Genomic DNA, 22679 nt, shown 5'->3' with positions numbered 1-22679 from the left:
ATTGTATAGAATAATCCTCTACATGGAACCACAGAGGCTCCATAAATCCTCATTCAAAGAACTGCCACCAAAAAGAAAAGGCACACAGATCAGAGACTTGCCCTGTAAGTGTTCTCAAGACAGATTACATGGGCACACTGAACCCGGAGAGAGAGCTGGGGTGAGGGGCCTGGTGACAAGTACTGCATTTCTCCACAGCTTGTTGTGTGCATTTGCCTTACAGGCAGTTTTATAATCAGCCACAGGGAGTCATGTATGAATAAATCAGCTGCTACATTAAAGACTGATATTATTCCTCTATTTGCCAGGCACAGATGAGATAATTCACATTGTAGAAATACACATTTGAGCAGGACCAACTTGTGCCTGTGGCTGGGTTGCAGCACATACATAATATTTTCATGTCCTTTGCAGCAGACACCTCTTTTATTGCTGTTCTTCTCCCCAAGTTTTTCATCTTTTTTTAAACATTTTTTATTGATTTATAATCATTTTACAATGTTGTGTCAAATTCCAGTGTTCAGCACAATTTTTCAGTCATTCATGGACATATACACACTCATTGTCACATTTTTTCTCTGTGAGTTATCATAACATTTTGTGTATATTTCCCTGTGCTATACAGTGTAATCTTGTTTATCTATTCTAAAATTTTGAAATCCCAGTCTATCCCTTCCCACCCTCCACCCCCCTGGTAACCACAAGTCTATATTCTCTGTGAGTCTATTTCTGTCCTGTATTTATGCTTTGTTTTTGTTTGTTTGTTTTTGTTTTTGTTTTTTAGATTCCACATATGAGCGATCTCATATGGTATTTTTCCTTCTCTTTCTGGCTTACTTCACTTAGAATGACATTCTCCAGGAGCATCCATGTTGCTGCAAATGGCATTATGTTGTCGGTTTTTATGGCTGAGTAGTATTCCATTGTATAAATATACCACATCTTCTTTATCCAGTCACCTGTTGATGGACATTTAGGCTGTTTCCATGTCTTGGCTATTGTAAATAGTGCTGCTATGAACATTGGGGTGCAGGTGTCATCCTGAAGTAGGTTCCTTCTGGATACAAGCCCAGGAGTGGGATTCCTGGGTCATATGGTAACTCTATTCCTAGTCTTTTGAGGAATCTCCACACTGTTTTCCATAGTGGCTGCACCAAACTGCATTCCCACTAGCAGTGTAGGAGGGTTCCCCTTTCTCCACAGCCTCTTCAGCATTTGTCATTTCTGGATTTTTGAATGACGGCCATTCTGACTGGTGTGAGGTGATACCTCATTGTAGTTTTGATTTGCATTTCTCTGATAATTAGTGATATTGAGCATTTTTTCATGTGCCTTTTGATCATTTGTATGTCTTCCTTGGAGAGTTGCTTGTTTAGGTCTTCTACCCATTTTTGGATTGGGTTGTTTATTTTTTTCTTATTGAGTCGTATGAGCTGCTTATATATTCTGGAGATCAAGCCTTTGTCGGTTTCATTTGCAAAAATTTTCTCCCATTCCGTAGGTTTTCTTCTTGTTTTATTTCTGGTTTCCTTTGCTCTGCAGAAGCTTGTAAGTTTCATTAGGTCCCATTTGTTTATTCTTGCTTTTATTTCTTCTAGGAGAAAATTTTTGAAATGTATGTCAGATAATGTTTTGCCTATGTTTTCCCCAAGTTTTTAATTCTCTCTGAGATAGTTTCTTTCTAATGGCCCCAATCTGTATCTAGTAGATTACCTGAGTTTGTGATGATCACATCTTTCTAGACTTCTGTTTCTGATAGATTCTTTTAAGCTTTTGAGTCTTTTTTTTCCTACTTTGTACAAAAATTTAATAATTATATGCCCACCCCACCCCCATTTAGAACATGATATGGAACCAATAATTTTTTAAAATAAAAATTTGGAGGCTGTAGTCTTTTATATTTAATACTTCTGAAGATTCTTAGTAAAAACTTACCATTAAATCATAAAAGATAACTGCTGCTAGTTGAATTTGGATCAATGATAAACTTACTGTTTATGATAAAGTTGATCATTAATATTAATACCACAAAAAATGTATTCTTTCATTAAAAATAAGCGATTTCAGTTTTATGGGATAATCTAGGCCCTGTTTCAAAGTGTTTTTGTGTTATTTGGCATAGCAGTATCCATCCAAATCTTTTACACTTTTACATTTTTGCTGTGGAACTGTCCTTTGGATCCCCAGCCTGGGGATGAGTGAAGCCTTTCTAGTCCTGTGAACAGAGTAAGAAACACTGGCCGTTTGTTGAATCTTGTGGGTAATGGTATGGGGAAGCTTCTGTGCATTATATGAAATGTATTTAATGCTCATTCAATCTCTAAATGCCCTGATTTGCAACATATTATTACTCATTAACATTTCTGATAATTCATTAGAAACACTAGTTGAAAATTGGGAAGATTCACATTTTTCTAATGCTTTGAAATATTTTGGATTTTAAAACAATGAAGTCTAGTGCCTGCTATTTAAAGTTACATATTTTGTCTGTGATAGCAAAAACCTTTGTAAAGTATTAAGTTTGCTGAAGAATCCTTGGATTTGTTGCTATGAGTTCTTATCATTTGATCCTAATTTGGATGCCCTGCTTAGAATGTGACAAAATTTTTTTTCCTTAGAATTTTTAAAAGCAGAGATTTTGGGGTCTTGCTTTTTAGAATTTGCATCTTCCTCTTTTAAGATTCTTAACTAACGAAGCACTATGGTTTGATTTTCTTTTCACAGGTGATGATGTAAAATCTAAAGATTACATTGTTGCACTACAGCACCCTGTGACCACTGACATTAAGCATTCCATTAAAATGTTTGAATTAACATTGGATGCACTTATCTCATTTAACAAGCGGACCCTAGTTCTGTTTCCAAATATTGATGCAGGTAATTGAACTTGGAAAGGAAAGTATACCACCTGCCTTCCCAGTTTTCATGTTCCTATTTTGTCTTCTTTTGACTGCCCTTCCTTTCTTGCTCGTCTTATCATTGAAGGCCATTCTATTCCAAAATACAGTGAAGTTCAGTTTTCAAAGGATCACCAGTTTTGCAGTAGATTGAAGAGTTCATGATATTATTGTCAAGTCTAGTAGAAACCTAGTAGGAAAGAAAGAAGTATTTTTAAAAATCTCTTATCTCCATGGTAGTTTCATGTTTAGTCTCCTCCCTCCCAATTTCCATCCACGAGAAAATGCAGTGGCCAAGAGATACAAACCATAGAAGTTGAAAGAGTGTCTCTAGGAAAGTAATGATCCCACTGACCACAGTAAAATAGCCATTGTTATTTCTTGTTGTCTTATATATGTTAGCTATGCCTTAACTTAATCTTGAGCTTCAGCAGTTTAGGTCTGGTTCCCAACCAGTTGATCCTTAACCGTAACCTGACTGATCACCTTACTAGTAGGTGGAGCTGTAGTCTTTGGGGCTGGTGAGACCTTAGGCAGGTTAATGGGGGGGATATGAGATACAAATAAGAGATGCTGGAGCAGGGCCTGCCACTGAGGGGTTTTCAAATACTTGTTATTATTAGCTGACTCCACTCATTGCTGAGCTCTGAGGTGTTTTTTGGTAAAGGAGGCAGGACCCCTTCTCTGCAATGCCAAGATGTCTCCATCTTACTCTGAAAGAATCCTTCTCTTGGTGTGTCTTGAATCATATTTTCTGTTATGGGAAACAAAGTAGGATGTTAGTGGAAAAAAATTTAAGAACCGCTCAACCCAGATTTCATCCAGCTAATGTATCAGTATTTCAGAAACCTTAATATTCTTTTCTAATCCTTTAAACTGTATAAATATTTATAATGTAAGTATATCTCTTGTTCATTATTCACTGTCAGTGTCATTCTGTTTGTGTTTTACTTTCCTTATTGTATATAAGTTATAATTAGAGATATTTTGCCCCTGTGGAAGTAAAGGGTCCCAGGAGTGCCTAAATCATATCTGTCACTCACCTCTCCCTTTCAAAGGGCTTTCATTAAAATATATACAAGGAACAATAGGGAAATAGGAGTCAAGGCATCACTTTCTCAGTATCTGACTTAGTACTCAGTTCCCTAATGTAGGATTCCCTGGAAAGTAGGTTTAGTGCCTGTGATTTAGACATAAGGCCAAAGAGAAGCCTTCAGCTGAGCTCAAATCTGAATCTTGGAATAGTAGCACCTTCTGGTGTGCCATGCACTGCAGTGATCACAGGTGATGACTGGTACGTTCTGGCAGGAGAGAAGTGGCCAGACCTGCTCTAAGGAGTTGGACCCTCAGTCTGTTACCTACCTGGCCACAGAAAGAAAGTTAAAAAGACAGAGAACACCTACACGCACAGCCTCTGTTAAATCCATGGCTCTTGCCCACTGGTGAACATGGTGTGGCTGCTGTCCTGCCTTCTAACCAATCAGATTAGCCGTGTTCCCTCCCTTGGGAGGCAGCAGCCAGGAAGGGGTGAGTAGAGAGGCATTAATAAATATTGCTCCCCCTCATACATCTGTAACTTTTTAAAAAATCATGCATTTAAAATAAAATATCAGCCACAGTATCAGAACCTATCTGTATTTCCTTGGAGCTTAATCCACTTATGTGGGCCTGCTTGCTGTCCCATTGTTCATGTAAATGTGCGTGTGAGGTCCCCTGATCAGCTTGGTGTGTGGAGCCCTGAGGCCTTTCCATTGAGGAGCTCTTGGCTTAAGGGATGGAGACTTTTGGCCTGTTTTGAGCCTCTTAATTGTTCTTTAAAGTAAAGGCTTTGCCTAGGGCATTAGTATTTGCTTTGTGGATGCTGTTTGAAGAGACCTCACTGCTGCTGTTTCAAGTTCAAGCAGAGGGCTGACCAGTCATTTTAGATATTCATCATTCATGAAAAGACTAGTAATTAAAATTATTATTTCCCTAATAACTGTTATGAGTTTTATAGAGGAGATTTCTCTAAGTGGGGCCTATACTCGCCAATGAAAATTGTCAGCTCAGAAACCATTTAACAGTTGTTGCTTGTCATTTTCACAGGGAGCAAAGAGATGGTTCGAGTGATGCGGAAGAAGGGCATCGAGCATCATCCCAATTTTCGTGCAGTTAAACATGTTCCGTTTGACCAGTTTATACAGCTGGTCGCCCACGCTGGTTGTATGATTGGGAACAGCAGCTGTGGGGTACGAGAGGTTGGTGCTTTTGGAACACCTGTGATCAACCTAGGGACACGTCAGATTGGAAGAGAAACAGGTATTTACCTTTGCTTATGTTTCAACTGACTAGGCTTAAAACCTGTGTATGAGCTATTATCAGGTATGCATGATCAGTGCCGGCATACGATTTAATCAGTGAGTGAGTGAGGTTAATGATCAGTTGTAGCCTGAAGTCTATAAATAGCACACAGTGATTACCAACTTTTTTTAGGGCTCTTACATTTTTGTCTTTGTTTTACCAGAGCTAAAAGTTCCTTAGTTAATTATGGCCTTTGATCGCTGTGTTTAAGAGAGAATGTGGTTGTGTGTGTTACAACTGTGTAAATGCTAGTGTTCATTTTTCTGGGCCCAGTAGAGACCCTGTAGTCAGTACTTCGGAGCATGACAAATCCGAATAAGAGGCCCCTAAATAACTAAAGTGTAAGTAGGATGTCATTAATGAGTTTGCTGAACTGAGAGAGATCTCATTATTAACATTAGTTCAAGTTCTTATGCTGTCTACATGCAAATATATTTCTGTAGCTACTGGGAAAATGTAGTTACTGGAAAAAGAACTGGACTGGCATCCAGGAGATTAGTTCCAGCTCTGCTCTTTCTCCCGATTCGCACAATTGCCACCCTAGCTTTCTATTATCTTTCAACCTTCTTTCCCAACATATTATTTTGCTCCCTACTTCACAGAAAATAGAAGCCATTAGATGAAAATTCTTTCGGTTTCATTAATGCATTCATTAAGAAAATATTTAATAAGTACCTGCGAGGTGCTGGGCACTGGGATTCAGACTAAACTAAACTAGACTGAAAAGGGCTGAGCTCTCATGTAACTTCCATTCTAGTGTCTGGGAAGAGATGGTAGACACACACACACACACAAAGAAAAGAAGAGTCTGTGATTTCTGTGTGCTGTGCGGGTTACAACACAAGGTAGGGTAATGCTGGACTGGATGAGGGAAGCCCTCAGGTAGGAGATGACGCGTAAGCTCAGATCTGTACAACGGGGAGTCGGCTATGTGAGGGTCAGGGAGAAGCAGAGGGAAAAGCCAGTGTGAAAACCCTGAGACAGGAACAAGCCTGATGTGTCTGAGAAACAGAAGGGCCCGTGTAGCTGGAGAGGAAGAGTGGTACAGGATGATGAGAGAGGAGGAGGAGGACCTTTGTAAGCCAGGGTGAACAATCTGGGATTTTTTCTAAGTATGATGGGAAGCCATTTTAAGAGAGGATAGCACAGTATGACTTGAATTTAGAAAGATCACTCTGGCCGCCCCATGGAGAGAGGAGTGTGGTGGGGCAGGAGTGAAAGCAGGGAGACCAGTTAGGAGGCGTTCTTTCAGTTCATGTGAGGGATGACAGTGGCTGAGACTACACTGTAGTGTTAGAGATGGAGGAAAGTTAGATTTGGGGTTTGTTACAGCACTTGCTGTGCTTAGATGTGAGTGGTGCGGGGAAGAAGGGAATCAGCAATAACTCTTAGATTTTGGGGTTGAGCAGCAGGGATTTGCTTTCCTGGTACATTGGCTTCTGAGGAAGGAACAGTTTAGGAGGGGGCAGAATTAAGAGTCCTGTCATGGCCATGTTAAGTTTGAGATTATGGCAGATAAGCAGCTAAGATCCAAATTTGAAATGATTGGCATATAGATGGTGTTTAGTTAGGATATCAGTTCAGCTGCTGTAACAGAGAGACCCAGAATAATAGTGCCTCAAATAAGTTAGATTTTCTTTGTTTGTCACTGGTGTGGCAGCTCTGCAGTCATCAGAGACAGTCTCCCTGTGCTGCTTTATGATCGCTCCAGCTCTTGCTGTCAAGTCCACATTTTAACCATTGGGGAAGGAGGAGAGGGGAAGATGTCCTTCCCTTTAAAAGCACAACCTGGAGATTGCAGGCACTTCTTCACACGTCTTCAGAATGTCACATGGCCACGTCTAGCTGCAAGGGAAGCAGGAGAATACATACAGTCTTTAGCTGGGTGATCAGTGCCAGCTAAGAATTCTGTTACTAGTACAAAAGATATTGAGGATAATGGTGCATTCTGCCAGAAATGGAGCCCAGGACCAACCTCTGGAGCCCTTCTGATGAGGAAGGAGAGGCCAGGAGGGAAGACTGAAAAGGAACTGCAGCAAACCAGGAGTGTGGTGTCATTAAAGCCCAGAAAAGAAAGCGTTTCAAGGAGATGATGCTGAATGCTGCTGAGAGTTCAGATAAGAAGTGAACAGAGAATAACGCTGAATTTGGCACCGAGGTCTCCTTTCAAAGGCAGTGTGTACTTTCTGCCACCACACTTCCATAAACACATGCCCTCCATCCTCTACACCTACCTTTACATTGGAGGGGCTGGGGTGGGATCACTCCTGCTGGTCTGCTGCTCAGCTCCCTACCTGTGTTCTGAATCCCCTGCCTTCCCAAGGACTGTCAGTCCTCCTTTCTCTTACATGTATGCTTAGCCTCTTCATTTTAACATGCCTAGGCCTCTTTTACTTTAGAAACAAAACAATACAAAACAACCCCTTCCCTGACCCCACACCTCTCTCCAGCCACCACCCTTCTGCTCATCTCTTCTTAGCCAGGCCTATTGAAAAACATGTCATTGTCACTGTATTTACTCCCTCAAATTGGTCAGAAAATGTATGGGGAGAAAGTGACTACCTCAACAGCTGACTGGCTAACTGACAAACTGACTGACCAGCTGATTGAACTGAGTAGATGGAAGGCAGGGCAGATGGAAAGAGTGGACATGCTGGATAAGTAGATGAGTGGTAGGTGGCTACTGGATTCATTACCTTATTTACTTCAGTAAAGAAAAGCATGATTTCTGCTCTTTGGAAATAAAGAAACCTAGAGCCCTTAAGTATTTGATCTATGGAAATACTGCAGGGAGTGCTTTAAAAGATAGGAAGTAGAAAGTTCTCTCTGATAGAAAACTTGTTTGAAGTCTTCTGGGTTTCAAGGCTAATTGTGAACACAACACACTGCTGATTCTATATTCTATGGTTTTTCCCACTTCTGAATCATTGTAACATCACTGGATTTACCTAGGGGAGAATGTTCTTCACGTCCGGGATGCCGATACCCAAGACAAAATATTGCAAGCACTGCACCTTCAGTTTGGTAAACAGTACCCTTGGTGAGTGTATATATATATTTTTAAAAGTGATTTAAAAGGAGGAGCTGCCTTGGGCACCATTTTCAAGCTGTGATCACTGTTTAGTCATCCTAACAGCTCTCATTCTACAACCCTAGAGTCCCCAGCTGCTGGTGAGACAGGGCTTGCTAATACACCTCCTGTTACTCTACCAGGGAAGGGTTCCAATGGAGAATGATTTATTTGTCTCAATTAATATAGCATTTCTGTTAGGAAATACTGCTTTAGCCTACTGTGACTTTCTATAAGTATTAGAGAATATAACTGATTTTCTTTAAAAATAGTCTAGTTCAGCTTTCTAATTTAGACTGTCCTCCTTTCTATTTCAAATTAATGAGGTCTTCCTGTATTTGAATCTTTTTTTTCTGAAAATAACTTTTTCCTCCACAAAAGTAAAAACAAAAAGTACAAAAGCAAAAAAAAAAGTACTGTCCCAAACTATGATTTATTCTGAAATTGGCTTAACAAAGATAATTTTTCTTTGATGATTCAGGCATTTTGTTAATGGTATCTTAGGCTGGAAACAGTTGTATGTCAATCAGCAGTGTGTTAGGTATTCCATTGATAATGTGAAGGTGTTTAGTTACAGTGTTGCTAAAGAGATCCAGAGGTGGTTATTTTAAAAGGAAGAAGCACACACTATTTATTACCTGAAGTCTCAGATTCCATTAATACCATGTCCTTAATATAATTAAATATGTATGAGAGAAACATTTAATTTAATTGACTTTTTGGACATTGCAGTTCAAAGATATATGGGGATGGAAATGCTGTTCCAAGGATTTTGAAGTTTCTCAAATCTATTGATCTTCAAGAACCACTACAAAAGAAATTCTGCTTTCCTCCTGTGAAGGATAACATCTCCCAAGATATTGACCATATTCTTGAAACTCTCAGTGCCTTGGCTGTTGATCTTGGTGGGACGAACCTCCGAGTTGCAATAGTCAGCATGAAGGTAAAATAATTCCTAAGATCTTAACTTTATATCCCATATAAAATAGTTGATTTTTTAAAAATGTGGTTGGAAAGTTGGACAAGAAACATACACAAGAGCTTATAATTGTTTGCCCACAGTATTGACTCCTGGATCCTTCACAATGTTTGTCTCTCTATTTTACTAATCACCAACATTTTAAAGAAGTAAAATTCTCGGAATCCAAGTTGGCGGACTTGAGTTGACAATGGGAGACCCATCAGGTACCAGAGAGGGCGTCTGCCACCCAAGAGACCTGAAATTCTGTACTCAGTGACAACTTGGAGTATGGAGCATGCTGATGACTCTCACTGACCAGAGGAGGGTATCTGCAAATGGGGAGGGGAACTGCTTCTCCTCTGGAACATGATTTTAGTTGAGTACAGTGTACCTTCAGTCACGTAACCAAACCAGTACCACAGTGTTGACAGAGCGTTCACAGAACACCATGTTGTCCATGTTAAAATGATCTCTGTAACTTAACAAGGAAGAATAAACCTACCAGAAAAATCTTTGTTTGAAACAGTATAGCTGTATGATGTTTGGAGGATTTTAAAAACAAAGTTGTTTAGATCAAGTAAGGAAAAGCAAAATAAAACATGATTTTATCTAGTGAAGCCAAAAGGTCTCCTTTAACCCTTTAAAAAATACTAATAGGAGAATATTTTCTTAACATAAAGATGATAATTTTCCATATCAGTGGCCAGTACCCTTTGTAGTGGTGAAATTCTAGAGGCATTCCTGTTAAAATGAAGAGGAAAAGAAGGATGTATTCTGCAACATTATTTAACATAATTCTCAAAGTTGTGAAGGGAATAAACCAAGGAACAGACAGCAAAAATGGCGATTATGGACTGGATAAAACAAAAAATATTGTTTATAGACAATATGAATAAACCAAGAAGCTCATGGAATTAAGACCATTAAGTAAAATGGCTAGATATTATAACTATATAAATATCAATAACTTTCTACTTATATGAAATTGTCCGCAAAGATTTGAGTTTTCCATAGGTGAGTATTTATCAACCCTGATTGCACATTAGCATTACCTGGAAGCTTTAAAAATTACATGGATGCCTGGCTCCCAACCCAGACTTAACTAGATGCCAGTCTCTGGGGTGGGGCCAGGCATCAGGATTTGTTCAAAGCTGCCAGGTGATTCTGATGCAGAGTGATGGCTGAGAAGCACAACTAGGTTTATTTTTAATGACAGTCGTTAGTGACAGCTCTAACCCTTGTATATGAACAAAGATCCATTAATAACAAGAATGGAAAAAGAGGTCTTGTTTAGAACAACAGAACTTCTAAGAATAGTCTAAACTAGAAAATTATGTGATGTATATAAAGAAAATATAAAACTCTACTGTAAAATAAAAAGGCTTGAAAAATGTCCTGGATGGGATTGCTGAGTATTTTTTAAATGTCAGCACTTTCCAAATTGAATTGTAAGTTTAATATAATTCTAGTTAACATTTCAGTGAGAGTTTTTTCAAAGTTTAACAACATTATTCTGAAATTTACTTACAATAATGCACAAGTGAGAAGAGCAAGGAAAAAATTTAAAAACAAGATTAGGAGGGACTATCCTTGACTGATACTAAAACATCTCACCAAGCACAGTAATTTAAACGTCATGGTGCCATGCCGTTATTGGCTTTAGTTAAAGGAGGTAATTAAAGCTTAACTACTTAGGATATTTACTTAGTTGCTTTAGTATTTAAACAAGGAAATTCCGTCATCCTGAAAGAGTAAAATATGACCTTTTAATGAAGACTTGGATTAGCCAGCGTTCAATTTATGCTTAAGAGAGGGCCCATCTGGTTGGCTGTGGAGTTGTCATTGCCTCAACAGCCATATGGCAGGTTGGCTTCCCAGGAAACTACTTGGGTGTATCCCAGGGCTGGCCCAAGCCAGGCAGTGGCTCCCTTTCCCAGCAGTCATCTAAATCTGCAGTACTGTCCTAGAGCGATGTCTGATTTAGCTCAAAAGATTCATCGTATGCTCCTTAGCTAAGCAGTGAGACAGACCTGTTTTTTCTCTTTTAGGGTGAAATAGTTAAGAAGTATACTCAGTTCAATCCTAAAACCTATGAAGAGAGGATTAATTTAATCCTACAGATGTGTGTAGAAGCCGCAGCAGAAGCTGTCAAACTCAACTGCAGAATCTTGGGAGTAGGTGAGATTGTGAATTACATGTCCAAGCAGTGTTCATTTTCATGTACAGAGTTTGCTGAGTTCTGATGCATGACGGAACATCAAGTCACTGTCTGCCCTGTGTGTAGTGGCTCCAGGTTCTGTCTGTGGAGCCCAAGCATGGGGACTCCCTGGGACTCCAACAAGCATTATGGGAGAAGCTTTGATGGAATGATCAGTCTGTGAGGAGCCACAGATTTAGCTCAGAGCAGCCTTGTTGCCTTGTAGTCCTTATTTGTCTTAGATCTTGGGTGGGTTAATTTGTGCTCCAAGCCTAGGAAGTCAGCACACTTTTCTGAGATTGCTAATCAGAATTACTCTCCTTGTGTTTTTGGTGGAGCTCAGGCATTTCCACAGGTGGCCGTGTAAATCCTCGGGAAGGAATTGTGCTGCGTTCAACCAAGCTGATTCAAGAATGGAACTCCGTGGATCTCAGGACCCCCCTGTCTGACACTCTGCATCTCCCTGTGTGGGTGGACAACGATGGCAACTGTGCCGCCCTGGCAGAAAGGAAATTCGGTCAAGGAAAGGGCCTGGAAAACTTTGTGACGCTTATCACAGGCACAGGTAAGAGAAGGAGAAGGTCTTTGCAGGAGCCAGCGCGTGTGTCAGGGCACGTGCCCTTACTACTCGGCCAGGCAGTGCTGAGCTCCGCTTTCACCTCACTTCCTGCTTGAGCAGAGCCTGATAGCGAGCGCTCAGGGCCCGCCCAGGTCTCCTCAGAGCATGTGCATGGCCCTGTGCAGGCTTGTGGCTGTCTGCATTCCCAGCCTCCGGTCAGAGCTGTTCAAGCCCTTCTTCCCCAGAGCATCTCATCTCTCATTCCCCAGCTTTTCCTCCCACTCTCTTTAGTTAGTGTATTGTTTGTCCCATCTGTTGTCCGTTGTCCTAGGCAGCAGAGCCTAATACATATATCTTATCTTTAAATGTTTTAACAAATGCTCCCTGGGTTGCCCCCTGAGCCTCAGGAGTTGGGAGGTGGGTGAGATAAAGGCAGGACTGAGCTGGTCCTCTAGGAGCCACCAGGCAGGTTGAAACAAACCAGTTCTTTGAGAACAGGGTTCATCTGCCCCCTCCGGTGCTGCCGTCTGTGCTGGGAATGTGGGCTGTTACTCAAGGCCACCGCCAAGCTGAGGGGTGAGGAGTGGGGCTGATGGGACCAGAAAATGCCAGATATCTCTTTATTTAGATTCAGTTGTTTTTTTCTTGATTATTCCCCTGGTTGTTGCAAACTTTTGGTTAGTTTCCAGAGTTCCAAAAAAGTTGATTCTGACCGTTTTTGCCAGTTTACTCATTGCTTTAGCAGAGGGATGGAATTCTGGAGTTCCCTACTCTGCCACTTCTGCTAATGTCCCGATTTGTCTTTTAAATGAGGAAACAGACTCAGCTAGTAAGTGGTCGAGCCAGCATTTGGTCCCACACATGCCCAACTTCAAAACTTGTGTGCTCTTAAACTCCACATTATGCTGTCTCCCTGCACTAAGCTCATGCCCTTCTCTTGGTCTCAGACACAGTTTTAGCAAGCTTGGCTATCATTTCCTGGTTCAGAGCAGTAATAACCTGTAAATTAGAGGGGTGGGGTTTGACTCAGTGCCACAAGAAGTATTAAATGGCAGGACAACTCTAAACGCAGAGCCTGTTAGAGTGAAATGCCCTTTACTCCCTAGTTACTCCTGAACTCCATAACAAAAGGTAGTGGTTGATATTCATAATTATTTGAACCATAGATTTTTATAGACATGGTGGCATTAAGAAGAGGCAAAGTCATATTTTATATTCCGTTTAAGAAAGCAGGTGGTATATGATACTTTTAGAAAGATTGTCTTATCTTGAGTTCCCCCCAAAGCAGAGCCTGAGAGAAGGATTTCAGTGTGTGGGTATTTTATTTTGGAGGTGATTCTGAGGAGCAGGAGTGAGGGAGTAGGAAGAAGGCGAGCCATTAGAGGGTGTGTTGTTAAAATTGCCTTGAGGGCAGTGGGGGTTGAAATCTACCAGAACCTCCCAGGAGGCCTGCAGAATACCATCCGGAGTTGTCCACTTAATCTGCTGGCTCCCCTCTCGCCTTGGTTGAGGGTTGCCTCTGGGCACTGTGCTTGCATGGCTGCTAGGCTCTTACTTTAGTGTTGGAGAAGGCCTTGGTGAGAACCACAGGCAGCTTGTGCTGGAGGTGGTACACTGTCTTCACGAGGTGACTCTGAGGTTGCACGGACTGCCTGCCACAGTTGTGGCTGAAACCAGCCAAGTACCTGCTAAAAATATTTCCATCCAAAATGATTCCAGAGAAAGTTTTGATACTTAGTAGGTTTCAGCTACCTAGGAAAGTAGGCACTACGTAGGAGCTCACAGTCCAAAGCTTTGCTGCACAGACCAGGCATGGCCATAGCACAGTTTCTGTTTCAGATGAGGGGCCACATCAGTGACTGTCATCTCTCACTGTAGGAATTGGCGGGGGGATCATCCATCAGCATGAACTGATCCATGGCAGCTCCTTCTGCGCTGCGGAGCTTGGCCACATCGTGGTGTCCCTGGATGGACCTGACTGTTCCTGTGGAAGCCATGGGTGTATTGAAGCATATGCCTCTGGGATGGCCTTGCAGAGGGAAGCGAAAAAGCTCCATGACGGTCAGTTTCTTTCACCTGTGCAATTAAATAGCCAAATGGTAGACAAGTCCTTCAAAGTAGATATTCCAAAGAAAGCTGAACACTGAAGCCAGAACATTTCCCCTTCTCACCCCCTAGAGGAGAAGCAGCTCAGCATCCTTGACCTGCACTCTTCCTCTCCAGCAGCAGAGGTGGACGGGTGTTGAGCTCCAGGAGAGCAGGGGAGATTTCTTTCATTGTTTTCTCAGCCCCTAGAACGGGTGGGTACTTTATATAGATTTTAATGGAGACCTAAATGGATGAACATAGTACAGTTTTTGAATTCTGAGGGGTCTACTTGAATTACAGCTGTTTCTGGACATGTTAAAAAGTCAGGATGGCTTCTAGTCTAATACAAGAAGGAGTCATTTACTATCATCACATGGCGTGTAAGCACAATGAGAATGACAGCCAAGGAACGTGGATGCGTATGGGAAGGACCCCAGTGTTCCCTCTGTACACAGGGAAGGGAGCTTTAGGCTGCTGTCCTGGAAGTCTAGTCAGAAAGTAAATAAAATTAACAAGGCAAGTTTGGATGTGCAGGGGAGTACTTCCAAGCACAGGAAACAGTGGTGTTGGTACATGAAGGGCAAGGCAGGCTACAGTGTAGCAAGAGGTAAGCCAGGACCAGCAGCTAATGGAGAAGCCACTGAAAAGTTTTAGGGAAGAGACACAGATCTGAATTTTAGATCCTTCACCAAACTGTAACTTTTGTTTCCTGGGGGAAAATGGTAGTTGAATGGAGGATGACTTCAACAGGGACAATTCTAGGGTGACTTCCAGTTTCCTGGTTGGACACCTTTGGGGTTGGGAATGTAAGAGGGGGAACAGGTTTTGGCAGATGAAGGTTGGGTGCCAGTGGGACACCCAGGTAGAAATGTGTAGGAGGCAGCTGGCTACAGGGGTCTGATTCAGGGGAGGATTGAGCTGCAGGTGGGAATTAGACCTCTGCCTGCGATTTGGAGTGAGGGTAGAATCCTGTGAAACATCAGCATTTGAAGGCAGAGAGGAAAGCCAGGAAAGGGTAGGGTCACAGAAGCCAAAAAGGGAGTGTTTCAGGGAGGGTGAGTAGTTGGTAGTGTCAAGTGCTGAGGAAGAGAAAACCAGAAAAGTTCATTGGCTTTGACCATGAAGAAGGACATAATTTGAAGCCCTAAAACTTATTTTTTCAACCTTGTTTTTATCATCACCCCTACTAAGGAACAGATACCACATATATGTTTATCTGTTTATGTACTCTCTGTATTAAAAGAGAAAGATTTTTTTTTTTTTGCCCCCAAGAACCAGTTTTTGCCCCCACAGGGGTAAATGCATGTCTTAAAAGCTCAGTCAAGTCATGGGAACAGAAGCCTAGCTGCCCTGAGTCAAGGGAGGAAGTGCTGGGAGGGCATGGAATCTGGGAGCCGATGGACAGGAGACAAGGGAGCTGAAGTGAGGCTGAGAAGGCTGGAGAGGAAGAGCAGAGGAAGGGTGGTGGGGTCCTCACCAGGAGGCCCTGGGGAGGGGGGAGGAGATGAGCCACAAAGCCCAGGTGGAGGGCCCAGGAAGGGAAAGGAGCAAGGGTAGGAAACAGATGTGTGTAGAGGCAGGGGCAGAAGAGCAAGGAAATGTTTTGGTGGCAGGGGCGAGGACAGACCATTTGAGGAGGTGAAGGCTTAGAAAGGGGGAGCGTGGCTAGAGTGAGACCCGGGTTGGTGTCCAGGTCTGCATGCTTGGGGTTTCCTCCCATCAGAGCCCGAGAATAGCAGATGAGGAGGGAGATTGATCTGGGTTGGTGACTGGCAGAGTGAGGGGCAGAAAGACAGCGACTATAGATGACAGTAGAAGTATCTACAGCGTCTGTACGATACCGCAGTCTTACAGTGAAGAGAAACGTGTGGAGAGGATGCGACAGTGTCGGGGAGGGCAGCTAGTGGTGGCAGCTGAACCCAGGTCTGACCATTTCCTAGGTGCTGTGCCTTCCTGCCAAGGTGGGGCACTGACAGGTGATGCATCACTGCATCTGGGATGGAAAAGGAAGATGAACTCAGAGGAATTCTGATAATTTGGGGGAAAACACCTCAAGGAAGGGAAAGTGAGGGAGGCTATGGTCAGAGTTGAGAATTTTCTGGTTAGGGAAGTTCAGGATGATGTACAGTAAGCAAGCAGAGGCCTCTGGCAGGGGTGTATGGATGTTTCTGAATGATAAAAAGATGATCACAGCTCATGAATGACTGCTGCTTCTCACCTCTGCTCCAACAGAAGACCAGCTCTTGGTGGAAGGGATGTCAGTGCCAAAAGACGAAGCCGTAGGCGCACTCCATCTCATCCAAGCTGCGAAACTTGGCAACGCGAAGGCCCAGAGCATCTTGAGAACAGGTGAGCCTACGGCTGCGAACAGCTCTGCTGTAGGGGGAGCCCTCAGCCAGCCCGGGGCTCCCGCAGGTGCCCGGCCTCCCTCAGGGCCCACGCTCTGCACTGTCTGTCCAGAGGTGTCTTTCCTGCTCACTGAGACAAAGGGTGAATTGCGTTCAGGGTACTTGGCAGCATTGCCTTTTAAAACAGGATTTTATTTTGTTTTACAACTATGAAAAATCTACTTGTTCATTTTCTAGAAATTTAGAGAAATACAGGAGAGTAAGAAAAAGTATCTTTTAGTTTTACCATTCAGAGAGATCAAGTATTAACATTTCCTTCCAGTCTTTTTTTTTCTCACATAATTGAGATCATACAGTATAGTATACATACAGTTTAAACCCAGCTTTTTTCATTTCCAAGTATCACATGATCATCTTTTCATATTAAGGATAAATCATGAACATCTTTAAAAGCACTGCTTCCCACGAGGTGGTGCGAATAACTGTTCTGGCCGGTGCTCTTTTCCACCTTTGACTTTTGTCTCCCTGAAACTTATTTTAATTTCTGTTTTCCTGTAGCTGGAACGGCTCTGGGTCTTGGGGTTGTAAACATCCTCCACACCATGAATCCTTCCCTTGTGATCCTCTCTGGAGTGCTAGCCAGTCACTATATCCACACCGTCAAAGACGTCATCCGCCAGCAAGCCTTGTCCTCGGTTCAGGACGTGGACGTGGTGGTGTCAGATTTGGTGGAACCTGCCCTGCTGGGTGCGGCCAGCATGGTTCTGGACTACACGACTCGCAGAATCTACTAGGCCTCCCAGGCGTGGAGGTGGGCCAAGCCTCGTGAGCTCCTTGGTGGAACCAGGTTGTCTTCTAGACGAGCATTTCTTAGAAAGCAAATTTGGTATTTAAATTTGTTCTTTGGCAGGCGACTTTGGCAGGGAAGTTTTGCTTTTAGTCTCCTCTTCCAAAGTCATTTTCCCAGCCCTCACTTTTATAGATGCTGCTCTTTCTGGGGTCACTTCAGCTCAAACCTGTATTGTAGGTACCAGTCACGGTCTTCTGTGCCAAAAGGAACTACAGTAGTAGATGAGGAAGCCTTCGGACTCTGCTTACTGCATGTACCACTCAGACCTGCGGGCCTTGCTTGGGGTATGACTTTGATACTGGAGTTTGGATTATTAATCCTTCCTCCTCTGACCCAAAATTTAGAACACAGAAAGGGGTCCAGTCAGGGAACAGAAGGAAATCTCACCATGAAAGGCTTAAGTGAACATTTTAAAAAGTTTTATTGAGGTATTTTTTAAAGTGCACAATTTGATAAGTTTTGATGTATGTATATACCTGTGAAACCATGACCGTAATCAAGACATTAGACGTGTCTCACTCCCAAGCGTTACTTGTTGAAAGATGCCATTTGTTATTACTCTTGCAGAATCGTGAGCAACTTTAGACCAGGAATCTGAATTACAGTGGCCTTAGTGATCTTGTCCTTATCTTCTTAAGGACAGCTGAGAAGCCACTAGGACTTACAGCCTCTGAAAGGAGATTAACCATCCCAAAAGGATCTTTGCTACTGACTGGCAGGCACCTCTCCCTTCAAGAGCTTTTCAGACTATGCTGACTGTGATCCTGGAGTGCCTGTACATACGGCAGTGTTTGCTGTGTGTCATACCTCAGGCCCACATCTGTGAATCTGCATTCTTGCTAAGTAAGATTCCATGCTTGCACTGGTGTCAAGATACAAAGGCCAGGGTTCTTGCTATCAGTTTCAACCTGAAAGAAACACTAACAGCCACCATTTTTTAAGTGCCTATTGTGTGCCAGGCTCTGAACTTGGTGCTTCATACACATTATTGTAAGTTCTCACAACCAGTAAGGTAGGTGTTTTAATTACCATTTTATAGAACTAAGTCTTAAGTGGCGTGCCGAAAGCCATGTGGCTAGTGAGTCTTAGAGACGGGATCTGATCCTGGGTCCCTCTGTGCTCTTCTGCTAAGCCACACAACCTCTGTTCGCATTAAAAACTTTCAAAGGGCAAAATATATTCTAATTTACTACAGGCTACCAAAAGCTTTCACGAGAATGCCTGCTTAGTAAATGACTCGATTTATCTGTGACATTGTCTTCTCAGAGGTGTTTAATAAAATATTCCTGTATGCTGTGGAAATGTTGCCAGTACAGTATTTGGTCTAGTGGCAGGTTTTTATGGGTACTTTCAGATGATCTAAAAAAGCAGATGCTTTTTAGATTATTTTAGGGAAACCTGAAGGTTTCTACAAAATAGAGGAATCAGTATCTCATGTGAACTACTTCCTTCCTAGTGGATTAATGTTAAAAGATAGGCTCGCTGATTCCTAGAACTTTATCAGCTCTGAAATAATCTCCAGGTCCTGGTTATTTTTGAAATGTTCCTCATTGATTCCTGGAAAGGAAGCTAGGTGGCTTGGCCATCTGTCTGGGGTGAGCTGGGGTACTTGGAAGGGGCATCAGGTGTTCCTTGGTGAAATCTGTAGCCATTCGATACACCAGACAGTTGCATTGCTACCAAGTTTCATACCAAACATTTGGAAGGATGGTATTGAATCTACAACCAAATCTTAGTTTTTATTAAATTAATGGAAAGGCTAAAATAATATATTCCAACATAATTATTACATGTAGTTAAATGATCACATCTTAATTTATTTTAATGTAAATATTTTTATGTTACTGTTCTGAGTCAAATTCTAAAGAAAAAATAAATATATTTCCTTGTGGAAATTCTGACATTTTTGTATTTTTGTTTTGATCTTAATTAGCTCACTAGCTAAAAGCATTTCCCTTCCCCCCCAAATTTTATATTGTTGCATTGCTTACTTTTTGAAGGTTATATAACTTATTTTAAGGCATTTAATATTGATTTAACCACGCCCCCAAAGACTGATAATAAACCATTGTTATATAACTTTTTAAAAAATTGCAAAATAATCACCACAGTGTCTAGCTAATATCATCCCCATATGTAGTTAACAGTTTTTTTTCTTTTGATGAGAACTTTGAAGATCTACTTTTATAGCAACTTTCAAATATGCCACATAGTGTTACCAGCTATAGTTGCCGTGTTGTACATTATATCCCCAGGACTTAACTTATTTCATAACTGGAAGTTTGTACCTTTTGTCGCCCTTCACCCATTTCACTGATTTCCTACCCTCAGCCTCTGGCAATCACCAGTCTGTTCCCTGTATCTTATGAGCTTGCTTCTGAGGTTTTTGTTTTTTAAAGATTCCATGTATGAGTAAGATCATATGGTATTTGTCTTTCTCTGTCTGATTTATTTCACTTAGCATAATGCCCTCAAGGTCTATCCATGTTTCACAAATAGCATGATTTCATTTTTTTATGGCCGAACACTGTGCTGTTAGACACACACACAGACACACACACACACACAGACACACAGACACACACACACACACACACACACACACACACACACACACACTCTCTCTCTCTCTCTCTCTCTCTCTCTCTCTCTCTCTCTCTCTCTCTCTCTCTTTCTTTATCCATTCCATCAGTTGATGGACACTTGGGTTGTTTTCGTATCTTGGCTGTGTAGATAATGCTTCATATAAGGGTGCATATATATCTTTTTGAATTAGTGTTTTCATTTTCTTTGAATAAATACCCGGAAGTGGGATTGCTGGATCATATGGTAATTCCAGTTTTAAATTTTTTGAGGAACCTCCATCCTGTTCTATAGTGGCTGCACCAATTTACACTCCCATCAGCAGTGCACAAGGGTTTCCGTTCTCCACATCCTCTCCAACACTTGTTTCTTGTCTTTTTGGTACCAGCCATTCTAAGAGGTGTGAGGTGGTATCTCATTGTGGTTTTGATTGTCATTTTCCCTGACAGATAGTGATGTTGAGCACCTTTTCATTTACCTGTTGGCCAGCTGTATGTCTTATTTTTTGAATATCTATTTAGATCCTCTGTTTATTTTTAAATTGGATTGTTTTTATGCTATTTCAGGCCTTAGAGTCAGGTCTTTAATCAATTTTGGGGTTAATTTTTGTGTATGGTGTAAGGTAATGGTCCAGTTTTCCCAACACCGTTTATTGAAGTGACTGCCCTTTCCTGATTGTATATTCTTGGCTCTTTTGTAATAACTAATTGACCTTCTATGAGTGGGTTTATTTCTGGGCTACTGTGTTTCATTGATCTGTGTGTCTGTTTTTATGCCAACACCATACTGTTTTTGATGACTGTAGCTTTCTACTATGGTTTGAAATCAGGGAGAGTGATGCCTCCAACTTTGTTCTTTCCCAAGATTGCTTTCGTTATTGAGGGTTTTTTGTGTTTCAGTACAAATTTTAGGATTGTTCTATTTTTGTGAAAAATGCCATTGGACTTTTGATTGGTACTACACTGAATCTGTAGATTGCTTTGGATACGATGGACATTTTAACCATACCCTTTAATCCATGAGCATGGGGTATCTTTGTTTGTGTCTTCAGTTGCTTTCATCAGTGTCTGATAGTTTTCAGTGTACAGTTTTCACCTCCTTGGTTAAATTTATTCCTGGGTATTTTAATCTTTTTGAGGCAATCATTAATGGAATTGTTTTCTTAATTTCTGATAGTTCACTGTTAGTGTACAGAAATGCAACAGATTTCTGTATACTTATTTTGTATCCTGTAACTTTACCGAATTGACTTATTCTGTTTTTTGGTGGCGTCTTTAGGGTTTCCTATATATAAAATCACGTCATCTGTAAAAAGTGTGTTTTATTTCTTCCTTCCAATTTGGATGCGCTTTATTCTTTTTCTTGTGTTCTAAGTGTTCTCACTAGGGCTTCAGTACTATGTTGAATACCATGTAAGATTTGACATAAGAGGCAAAAGTGGCCCGAAGAAAGGTTTGAAACTAAATGTTGAGCATTCACTGGCTTTCTGGAGCAACTCCTTCCTTTTTATGAAGCCCCATGTGGGTGATGTAGGCATTAGAAACAATCCAGAGTTACTACTGCTGTGTAATAAACCACCTCAAAACTTAAGAGGCTTAAACAGTAATCATTTTCTCTCATGGTTTCTGTAGGCCAAGAATTTGGAAAAGGCTCTGCTTGGCAGTTCTGACAGGGTGGCCGATGTACTTGCAGTTAGACTGGCTGGAGCTGGAATGAGAGGCAGCTGGAAAACTAAGGAGGGACTAGCCAGGCATTTCTCTTTGCTTGTGGTTTCAGGGTCTCTCCGTGTAGTGTCTCCACGTGGTCTGGTTTGGGCTCGCTCATAGCATGGCGGCTTCAGGGCGGTACCCTTTTACATGGTGGCTCAAGGACTAGCAGCTTGTGTGTTCCAACAAACCAGCCGTAAGCTACATCGCCTTTTATGACCTAGCCTTGGAAGCTATATAGCATTACTTTTGTCATATCCAGTCACCTCTTGATTCAGAGGAAGTCACAGACTTTATTGACGTCTTAACAACTGCCACATCCACCCTCACGAAACCCATCTGGTGTGGGAGGCAAGGCCAGTCCAGACAGCACCACCGAGACAGTATCAAAAGGTAAGCTGTCCCATACAGAGGGCCATGGGAGCTCAGGGGAGGAAGTAAGGAAAGGCATTGTGGAGGTGGCCTTTGAGCTAATTCTTAAATCAGATTTCCACATCTTCAACGGCATTAGCAAGGCCCAGAGGCAACATGGTTGGTGAACAGCAGCTAGGGATGGCTTGATTGCAATCAGAGGTGGCTAAAGGGGAGGAATGAGCAGAGGCCAGAAATGCAGGTCAGATAAGGAATGCCCAACTTAGAAGCTTGGGAACGGGGAGGTACGCAGAAAAGTAAAAGTTCCTCTCCCTTCCAGACATAATTACCATAAGAGAGACGGTGGACTTCCCTTCTCGGCAATGTCAAGACCTAACTCTGCTCCGCTGCCTCCTGAGTGTGGTGTTACAGGAGTTTACATCAGTCTCCAACTTGGAAATAGTATCAGGTAACTATTAACAGTTTTCTGGAATATGGCTTTATTAGTTACTTTGAATCATCTAAATTATCACCTAAAGTGTGCCAAGTTCTGAGGGCAGATAACGAATGTGTTGAAGCCTAAACGGAGCACACAGTCCTTCAGGCACCTGTTGTATAGATCAGCTGATCCAGAATTTTCTGTGATGGCGTGAATGTCCTACAATGCCCTGTACAACCTGGATGCTACCTAATAATAACCTGTGGTCATAGAGCATATGAAACGCAGCT

The 22679-nt window shown here is 41.9% G+C and overlaps 1 protein-coding gene across 5 annotated transcripts in view; it reads left to right on the top strand.

The window, feature by feature from the left end:
- The window catches only part of GNE (glucosamine (UDP-N-acetyl)-2-epimerase/N-acetylmannosamine kinase), a 46984-nt gene that overhangs the window by 16537 nt on the left and 7768 nt on the right, over window positions 1-22679 (top strand). For 3 of the 5 annotated variants that reach the window (XM_072959728.1, XM_031677298.2, XM_015238991.3), the window contains 9 exons: window positions 2725-2877; window positions 4983-5195; window positions 8190-8277; window positions 9040-9250; window positions 11317-11446; window positions 11809-12030; window positions 13903-14085; window positions 16345-16461; window positions 17019-22419. In XM_072959728.1, the coding sequence (XP_072815829.1) occupies window positions 2725-2877; window positions 4983-5195; window positions 8190-8277; window positions 9040-9250; window positions 11317-11446; window positions 11809-12030; window positions 13903-14085; window positions 16345-16461; window positions 17019-17254 (1553 nt within the window). In that variant the 3' untranslated portion in view covers window positions 17255-22419. The remainder of the gene's footprint in view (window positions 1-2724; window positions 2878-4982; window positions 5196-8189; window positions 8278-9039; window positions 9251-11316; window positions 11447-11808; window positions 12031-13902; window positions 14086-16344; window positions 16462-17018; window positions 22420-22679) is intronic. The other 2 variants (XM_006204108.4, XM_072959727.1) reach the window with 2 other exon arrangements.

Source organism: Vicugna pacos, chromosome 4 (genome assembly GCF_048564905.1).
Source record: "Vicugna pacos chromosome 4, VicPac4, whole genome shotgun sequence".
In the NCBI taxonomy this organism is placed as follows: domain Eukaryota; kingdom Metazoa; phylum Chordata; class Mammalia; order Artiodactyla; family Camelidae; genus Vicugna; species Vicugna pacos.
The sequence above is the reverse complement of the archived record's forward strand: the minus strand, read 5'-3'. Positions and strand labels throughout refer to the sequence as shown.